Source organism: Leucopleurus acutus (assembly GCF_964270905.1).
Source record: "Leucopleurus acutus genome assembly, chromosome: 12".
Lineage (NCBI taxonomy): Eukaryota > Metazoa > Chordata > Mammalia > Artiodactyla > Delphinidae > Leucopleurus > Leucopleurus acutus.
Window position 1 is genome coordinate 19,204,784 of NC_139154.1, and position 10,010 is coordinate 19,214,793.

The following is a 10,010-nucleotide window of genomic DNA, read 5'->3' on the forward strand; positions in this document are numbered from 1 at the left end:
AAATTTAGGTCTTTAATCCATTTGGAATTTATTTTTGTGTATGGTGTTAGGGAGTGTTCTAATTTCAATCTTTTACATTGTCCAGTTTTCCCAGCACCACTTATTGAAGAGGCTGTCCTTTCTCCACTGTACATTTCTGCCTCCTTTGTCAAAGATAAGGTGACCATATGTGTGTGGGTTTATCTCTGGGCTTTCTATCCTGTTCCATTGATCTATCTTTCTGTTTTTGTGTCAGTACCATACTTTCTTGATTACTGTAGCTTTGTAGTATAGTTTGAAGTCAGGGAGCCCAATTCCTCCAGTTCCGTTTTTTCTTTCTCAAGATTGCTTTGGCTATTTGGGGTCTTTTGTGTTTCCATACAAATTGTAAAATTTTTTTTACAATTCCGTGAAGAATGCCATTGGTAGTTTGATAGGGATTGCATTGAATCTGTAGATTGCTTTGGGTAGTATAGTCATTTTCATGGTATTACTTTTTCCAGTCCAAGGACATGGTATATTTCTCCATCTGTTTATGTCATCTTTGATTTCTTTCATCAGTGTCTTATAGTTTTCTGAGTATAAGTCTTTCACCTCCTTAGGTAGGTTTATTCTCTGATATTTTATTCTTTTTGTTGTGATGGTAAATGGAATTGTTTCCTTAATTTCTCTTTCAGATTTTTCGTCATTAGTGTATAGGAATGTCAGGGATTTCTGTGCATTAATTTTGTATCCTGCAACCTTATCAAATTCATTGATTAGTTCTAGTAGTTTTCTGGTGGTATCTTTAGGATTTTCTATGTATAGTATCATGTCATCTGCAAACAGTGACAGTTTTATTTCTTCTTTTCCAATTTGTATTCCTTTTATTTCTTTTTCTTCTCTGATTGCTGTCTAGGACTTCCAAAACTATGTTGAATAAGAGTGGTGAGAGTGGACATCCTTGTCTTGTTCCTGATCTTAGTGGAAATGCTTTCAGTTTTTCACCATCCCACTGTCTTTTAGAGATCACACACCTGGTCTCAGGACTTAATGAAGCTCAGGTTCTTTATGTCTCATCGCAGAAAGAATTCAGTGAGAGGCAAAGTGATAGGTTATAATTAGATTTATTTAGAGAGGTACACATTCCATAGACAGAATGTGGTCCGTCTCAAAAGGTGAGAGTGGCCACAGGGCATGGGGGTCATCTCAGAAAGTGAGAGCAGCCCTGGGAGAAACACACTCCACGGAGTGTGGGCCATCTCAGAAGACGAGAGACCCCAAAATATGGTGTGGTTAGTTTTTATGGGCTGGGTAATTTCATAGGCTAATGAGTGAGAAGATTATTCCCATTATTTTGGAGAAAAGGCAGAGATTTCCAGGAATTGGGCCACTGCCCACTTTTTGGCCTTTTATGGTTGGCCTCAGAACAGTCATGGCATCCCTGGGTATGTCATTTAGCTAATGTATTACAATGAACGTATAATGAGGCTCAAAGTCTGCTGGAAGTCGAACCTTCTGCCATCTTGGACCTAGTTGGTTCTAACCAGTTTTTGTCGTGTCCTCAGTGGCTATGTCATTTTTATAAAGATTGTGCCCTTCCCTCCTTTTGCAAAACTATTCCCCCCCCCCAGAAGATAGGACTGACTACCCTCTTACCCTTTTTCTCATCAAAAGTTTTCAATTAAAATTTGAAACTATGATTTTTAGCAAAGAAATCAGTGATAGAGTTGCCACCTAAAATAACCATATGCCCAGTTATATTTGAATTTCAAATAGACAACACATAATATTTTAGTATAAATGTGTTCTAAATATTGCATGGGACTTACACTAAAAAAAATCATTTTTTATCTGGAATTCAAATTTAACTGGGATTCCGATATTTTTATTTGCTAAGTCTGACAATGCAAGCCAATGAGACACAGGATTCATTTCACAGAAGTCCACATTACAGCTCACATCCGTGGAAATACCTTTAAAGAGACACAGCCTTTTATTTGCACACACCAGACCACAAAATGCAGATAATAATTCTTTAATGTGATTCATGTTATTTTGATGACATTTGGGTCAAACTCAGATTCAGAATTACTGGCCTCATTGGCTACTTCTTTTTTTTTTGCGGTACGCAGGCCTCTCACTGTTGTGGTCTCTCCTGTTGTGGAGCATAGGCTCCAGACGCGCAGGCTCAGTGGCCATGGCTCATGGGCCCAGCCGCTCCACGGCATGTGGGATCTTCCCGGACCGGGGCACGAACCCGTGTCCCCTGCATCGGCAGGTGGACTCTCAACCACTGCGCCACCAGGGAAGCCCTCATTGGCTACTTTTATCTGTGTAACAGCTGAAGCTGCCTGCACGATAATGATCTTGGGTCTGAGCTGAAGCGTTAGAAGCCCTGTCTTCTGAAGTATTTGGCTCGTGCAAGGACACCATTGCAGAAGTCACAGCTCAGGTCCTGGCTGCTTCGGGTGTAGTCACAGAGTCCACCTGGAATTTGTGAGATGGGTTAATGCCAAGCCCACAGCCCCTCGCTGTGGCAGGGTGCTCAGCAGTTAACTCAGATTCTCTTTCCTAGTTGCTTTTTAGGAGGCAACTGAGGTTTGGGAGAATCTGCTGCAATGAATTATGTTTGTACCTATTAACTTCACGCTGGGAAACCAACCCATGGGTTACACAAAGCTCTCAGGTGCTGGTCAGGGGTCCAGGTTGGAAACCTCCTCTGGATTTCTTTGATTCTAACAGTCAGGACCTCAGTCATCTGGGAAACCTGGGCCTTGCTGATCCAGGAGGTGGGGCATGAAGGCCAGGGTCCTGCAAGGAGAGAGGCAGAGGGTGATGCAGCTTCCTGGGCTCAGGGCTACTTTTTCATTTCCCTTTTTCTCTCCTCCCCTTTGGCAGAACCATCGCCACCTTCAATCTTCCTGAGGATAAATAGTAAAGCTACAAGTTTAGGCAAAGGAAGGGATGAGCAGACATTTCACAGCTGTTTTCAGGGTAATGGTAAGAGGCAGAGTTGGAAAACGGAGGTGACAGATGTAGCGTAGGGACCGGTCTGATGCCCTCTTTCAGTGCTGCTGATATAGCAGTCTGTATGTAAGCAAGATTGTGTTAAGTTGCTGGTCTTTCAATTTCAGATGCATTTCCAATATCCTGCATTTGTGCTGTCCTCACAATTGCTGATTTTGGTATCAAATTTGTGTGCAGATGATTTCCTACCTTTACTGTATGTTTACCTTTACTGGTGAGCTTTTCCATTTGTAATTTCTTGGTTTCTAGTTGTGGCCTTTCTTTTCCACCTAGAGAAGTTCCTTTAGCCTTTGTTGCAAATCTGGTCTGGTGGTGCTGAATTCTGTTAGCTTTTGCTTGTCTGTAAAGCTTTTGATTTCTCTGTTGAATCTGAATGAGAGCCTTGCTAGGTAGAGTATTCTTGGTTGTAGGTTCTTCCCTTTGATCACTTTAAATATATCGTGCCACTCCCTTCTGGCTTGCAGAGTTTCTGCTGAGAAATCAGCTGAAAACCTTATGGGAGTTCCCTTGTACATTATTTGTTGCTTTTCCTTTGTTGCTTTTAATATTTTTTCTTTGTCTTTAATTTTTGTCAGTTTGATTACTATGTGTCCTGGCATGTTCCTCCTTGGGCTTATCTTGCCTGGGACTCTCTGCACTTCCTGGACTTGGGTGACTATTTCCTTTTCCATGTTAGGGAAGTTTTCAGCTATTATCTCTTTGAATATTTTCTCAGGTCCTTTCTCTCTCCTCCTTCTGGGACCCCTATAATGTGAATGTTGGTGCATTAGATGTTGTCCCAGAGATCTCAGACTGTCCTCATTTCTTTTCATTCTTTTTTCTTTATTCTATTCCACCACAGTGATTTCCACCATTCTGTCTTCCAGCTCACTTATCTGTTCTTCTGCCTCAGTTATTCTGCTACTGATTCCTTCTAGTGTATTTTTCATTTCAGTTATTGTATTGTTCATCTCTGTTGTTTGTTCTTTAGTTCATCTAGGTCTTTGTTAAACATTTCTTGTATCTTCTTGATCTGTGCCTCCATTCTTTTTCCAAGATTGTGGATCATCTTTATTACCACTACTGTGAATTCTTTTTCAGGTAGATTGCCTATCTCCACTGCCCTTAGCTGTTCTTCTGGAGTTTTATTTTGTTCCTTCATCTGGAACATATTCCTCCACCATCTCATTTTGTCTAACTTTCTGTGATTGCAGTTTCCTCCACAGGCTGCAGGGTTGCAGCTTTTCTTGCTTCTGCTGTCTGCCCCCTGGTGGATGAGGCTGTCTAAGTGGCTTGTGCAGGCTTTCTGGTGGGAGAGACTGGTACTTGCCCACTGGTGGGTGGAGCTTGGTCTTGTCCCTCTGGCGGGCAGGGATGTGTCAGGGGGTGTGGTTTATTAGACAGCTGTGTGTTCAGGAAGACTTTAAGCAGCTGTTTGCTGTTGGGTGGGCCTGTGTTCCCACCCTGTTGGTTGTTTGGCCTGAAGCATCCCAGCACTGGAGCCTACAGGCTGTAGCATGGAGCCAGGTGTTGGTGAGAAAATGGCGGCCTCCAAGAGGGCTCACACCAATGAGTACTCCCCAGAACTGCTACTGCCAGTGTCCTTGTCCCTGCAGTGAGCCAGAGCTGCCTCCCACACCTCCACAAGAGACCCTCCAATACTGGTAAGTAAGTCTGGTCCAGTCTCTTATGAGGTCACTGCTTTTTATCCTGGGTCCTGGTGTGCACAAGACCATGTGTGCACCCTCCAAGAGTGGAGTTTCTGTTTCCCCCAGTCTTGTGGAATTCCTGTGATCAAATCCTGTTGGCCTTCAAAGCCAGATTCACTGGGGGCTCCTCCTCCCATTGCCAGACCCCAAGCTGGAGAGCCTCATGTGAGGCTCAGAACTTTCACTCCTGTGGGAGAGCTTCTGTGGTATAATTATTTTCCAGTTTGTGGGTCACCCACCTGGAGTGTATGGGACTTGATTTTATCATGATTGCACCCCTCCTACTGTCTCATTGTGGCTTTTTCTTTGTCTTTGGATGTAGGGTATCTTTAGCACTTTTTTGTTGATGGTTGTTCAGCAGTTAGTTGCGATTTTGGTGTTCCCATAAGACGAGGTGAGCTCATGTCCTTCTGCTCTGCCATCTTGTCTCCTTCACCCAAAGTTCCTTATAGTCCCAAAGTTCCTTGTAAAATTTTAAAAAATGTTTGTTGAATGGATGGTTCAAGAAAGAAAGGAATGAATGTAAGGCTGGCCCTATCTGAGAAGTTTTTAAAATTCAGAGCCAGGAAAAAATTTGCTTCTCTTGAGGAACTATGCTTCCTACTTTTCTTTGTCAAAAAAAAAAATTTGCCTTTTCCTCTTTGCCCCAGTTGCAAGGAACCTTAGGACCGAATCTGAAATTCAAGCATGACAACGATGTCAGCCTCAGTGGTTAGCTGAGTCCCATCTCCTTGATCCCAGTGTTGCTAGTTTTGTATTGCATTACATTAGTTTTACATTGGTAAATCACGTCAATGCTTCTGTAGAATTATATGGTCTATTAATAAATTCAATAAATACTTCTGGTGAAAGAATTTTTATAGAGGAACAGTGAGCATTTTTCAATGGTATGGATTTAAAGTCTGGCCCAAGCAATGCTTCTGTAAGTCCACCCCACATTCTGCAGAGCCCCCTCCTTTTGTGAGGCACCTGGCAAGAGGCTGCTTGTCAGTGGCTGTTAGCAACTCCAGGATTTGTTGAACAGCTTGGGGGGAAAAAGAACATTTTCCACTGCTGTTTTTTTTTTTCCACTGCAGTTTTAAGTATCAGAAGTACCACTATGTTCCCACGCTTATCTTTCCCATCTCCAAGGTCATTTGGGAAAAGTGCAACACACTCATCAGTAAAGGCAAGAAGGCCCAGAAGTGGCCACAGCATAGACATATTGATGACTTGGCACTACGGATCCTAAAATGATTTTACAATAGAAATTAGCTCAAAGATGTGAAGATATCAATTGTTGTCATAACATTATGTAGTGTTTCTATGGAAAAGTGTGAAAAGAATGAATGTGTGTCCCCCTGTCTGAACTAAGAAAATTAATTATTTGAATCATAATGAAATAAGCCAGAGCGGGACATGTGCTCCATCCATCCTTTTAATTAGCTTAAAAATGACGAGACTCCTGCTCAGCCCACAGGGACTCAACATACTGTCGAGTTACCAAATACAGGTTCTTTCAAGAAACCAAGATACTTTGATTCTCAACACTGAGAAATATGGTGATCTGACTGCAGATCTTGAAAAGCCCGTTTCTGATGCATGTGCCTTATCCCAACAGCCTCTTCATTATCAAAAGTTGATACCAAAAGTAGAATTTCTTATCAGTGCTCCTCTTACTTTGGGTTCTTTTTCCTTGAGTTAAGAGGAAAGGTCACGCTTTCCTTGGTGCCTTGCCATCTTTGCTTTGGTTAGAAGAAGGAGCTGGAAGACATTCCCCACTGCTCTAAGCCCCCAGCCTGGGAATCTCAGACCCCTTTGGTCACCTTGAGCCATGTTTCCCGTTCTCCCTCTATAGGACTCCTAGGCAGGAACAAACCTGGGCCAGAGCCTGGGGAGACCAATAAACAGGCTATTTCCACCAGCAAAGTCAAATCCTCACGAAGTCAGGTCATGATAGGGGTCCAGGATTGAACTCATCAGGGGGTCAGCAGACAAGAGATCGGACAACTGGTCACCATCAAGCACTTGCTCTCAAATACTTTCTCATCGCAGCTATTCCTCTAGTCACCTTCCTCGTGTACAAAGAGCCCTGGTTCCCCCACTAGCTACCAAATGAATATACAAATGCCACCCAGAATAGCTTGCCGCTGACCCCAGGGGATGCCTGAGGAGCCAGCCACCTGCCCCCAGAGCCTCCACCTTCCACGAGCCCCTTCTACTGCTGGCTGCTCCCATCATCTCCCTTGGTCAGCTGAGCTTGGCTACGATCCTTCTGAGTTACTACTATCATTACAAGTGGGGTGTGTGTATAAATATGTACTCGGCACTTTCATAATGCTTTTCTCATCTCTTTTGTTTGAAGGTTAGTATTGTGGGTGGTTCCTTCCAAACACCCAGGAAGAGAATATGTCAAGATGAAGAAGAGGTATTAAGGAAGTCATTTGAATTAACAAAAAGCCATGCTTTTTGTTTTTCTTCCTTACAACATTGAGATAGTCTATCTGATTTCCCTTAGTTGAGTAGAAAATGTCGTGCCCAGTCCAGAACACCAGAAAGATACAGGAACTTTGCATTTTAGCTGTGTTTACAGGAACTCTCAGATTCAATCACCTAACAGGAATCACCCACTGAGCCCCCAGCACTGAATGAGAGAGGACACTCTGTCCCAGGAAAAAGAGCAGAGAAAGAGCCATGTAGGTACAGGAAAAGCTCATAGTTTCATGAAAGTGTATATTTACAGAGGCTTCTCACTGGCTTTATGGAAAGGACCCATCCGAAAAAAGGACTGCTTGCAACCAGATGCAAAGCCCAGAGCATTTTACTCTTTGTACTGCTTTTCCAGGGGAAAAAAATTCTTCTTGGAAACACAAGTGGAAAAATTTAGCTTTTATTGCAACATGAAAGCTCGTTTCATTTTCCAAGCATGGAGCTAAATGTCTGTGTTGCGTAAGCACTTGAATGAAAAGAGTCTGTGTAAATACATGTGCTAATGACTTAGGAACACAGAGTTACTTTGTTTGTTTTTTTTCAATTACATCAGGAAAGAGCAAGAAGGGACAATAAGACATCAACATAGCATATGGAAGGAACCCAAACTCTGTGACCCAACTTTCCAGGTGCCGAAAAGGAGTCTATGTTCAGAAGGGAGTGTTGAGGCGTCACTGGAGTGTGTGTGGGGAGAGTCCATCGGTCACCCAGGACCGATCCGGTCAAACCCCTGTGGCTCCAGACACTTGGAACCATTATCAAAACGTCAGGTCAGTCCAGCACTGTGTTCATGATGCCAAGCACAGCATCCCTCTTCTCCCTTTCTGGAGAGCAAAACTGTGACAGACAGCATGGGGGTGTCAAGGTGGAGGGCACGCTGGAAACTGACAACCTGAACACCACTTGGGGCCAGTTCAGGTTCCTGGTGGCCTCCACGCACCCTTCCTCCCCTGAGCACTTTGTAATTCTCAAAGCAGTGTTTAGATTTGTAAGGTGTCATGGACTATTTCCTCCTCAGTTAAACAATGTTTCTGGAAAAGATGGAAATAAAGATCTTTGTTCTTTGTAATTCTCTCACAAGAGAACCCCCATTCCTTTTCCATGAATGTTCTCCCAGATTATCCCCACAAACCTTGAACCACAGGCATCCTAGGTCCTTAGGGTCCTCCGACCAGCCTGGAAAAGTTGCCGTGTTAACATCCTAAGGTGCTGGGAGATGGAGGTGGCCCTGCCCCATCGTGCCCCACCCCACTTGGTCCTGGAAGGATTGAGGACTGCTCTCTACACACACACCAGGCAGGTCTCTTCTGCTCCACGTTGTACTGTCACCCTGAGCCTGGTTTTATTGCTAACTCAGCTTTCGTGCTTGCTCCCTATGGACTGAAAGGCCTTTCCAGTAGCATCACATCTTAGCCATATCCCCCCATGCTCTCCCTCCTCACACACACCCTAGCATTGCCCCGCAGACTGCTGTGCACCAACAGCCCTTAAATGACAACAACAGCAATGACAGCCACATACATAAAATGTTTCTGCCACTAGGACCACATTTTCTTGAGAAAAATCTAACTTTCTAGAGTCAGATATAAGGCTCCTTTTAAACTCACTTTTTGCAGAGTTGCATCTTCACATGGTCCATGAAAGTATATATTTACTGAATTTGGATTGTGAGCAAGGATTGCCGGCCTGGAAGGTTCGATCACTTCTCTTCACTCTCTGCAGGCAAATCCTTTCCTGGTTGAGAGAAACCTGGGAAGGAGTTCCTTCTCTCCCTTCGGCCTCTGTGCCTGCTTTCCTCACTTTGCCCATCTGGGATTCCCAGAGCTGGGAACTCCAGGAAGGCTCCTCTCCCAGTGCGAAGGACTGTCCCAGGAATATCCCGTTCTGAACAAAGATCAGATCTAAGAGACCATGGCCTCTCTTCCATGCAAGACTCCTGAAGCCTTTCTAGCCTTTGACTCTGCCAAGTTTAAGCTGTTAGACTTGTTGGCCTTAGATCTTTCACAGCCTCCAGAGAAGATAGGAGTTCGTTATAGAGGCGTCACTTAAGGTGGGTGGGGTTAACGAAATAGGAGGGAGCCTGAGGGTGGGGGAGAGGTTACATCTGGAAAAACATAAACACCTCTGTCCTTTGGCTTTGAATTCACAAAAAACACATCTCATATGGCCTATAACAGTTCCCATTAAATGCACACATGTTTCTGTTCTCCCATTCTTTCTTTCGCCCGTGCTCACAAATCCAAAAGTAACTATATACTTAAATTAAAAGAAATCTGAACATGTATAAGTGTTATAAATAAAAAATCATTCTATCATCTACATAATCTTTTATAATTTGTGTTTTCCTTGCAAGGTTCTTGAGTTTTCTCTGACTCCAACTTTTCTTATTTACTTAGCAGCAGAGACACAGTGATTATCAGTTGAGCACCATATCCTGGATTTTTCATGCTAAATAGGCCTGAGCAGAGTTCCACCGCTCACCTGTTTTCAGTGAGCTCTTGTCCTTAGAGACCATCGGCCCATCACCCCTTATATAGAGTCCCTGGCCTGCTGCCTCTTTCAAAAAGTGTTGACTTCACCCTCTTACTAAGAGATTGATGACTGTCTTACTGTAGTAAGTAATCATCAATTATAGTAATTATAAATTATAGTTATTATAGTAATTATAAATTATAGTAATTATAAATTAGTCATAAATTATAGTAATCATCAAATAATTATAAAGACTTTGAACTTATATAGGGCCTTTTATTCAAGAACGTCCTGACATTTTGCAAACATTAAGCAATATTGTTTCCTGCCACACCTCAGAGGGCAGATCCTAGTTATATTCATTTTGACATTTTCTAGTCCCACACTTGTTTT

The 10,010-nt window shown here is 43.1% G+C and overlaps 1 protein-coding gene across 1 annotated transcript; it reads right to left on the bottom strand.

The window, feature by feature from the left end:
- Positions 1 to 2,347: 2,347 nt before the first annotated feature.
- LYG1 (lysozyme g1) lies at positions 2,348 to 9,660 on the bottom strand (the record flags this gene model as incomplete). Its single annotated transcript, XM_082851238.1, has 3 exons — positions 2,348 to 2,448; positions 2,635 to 2,772; positions 9,627 to 9,660. The coding sequence occupies 3 exons, from the start codon at positions 9,658 to 9,660 to the stop codon at positions 2,348 to 2,350; spliced, it is 273 nt and encodes a 90-aa protein (XP_082707364.1).
- Between the last annotated feature and the right edge of the window lie 350 nt (positions 9,661 to 10,010).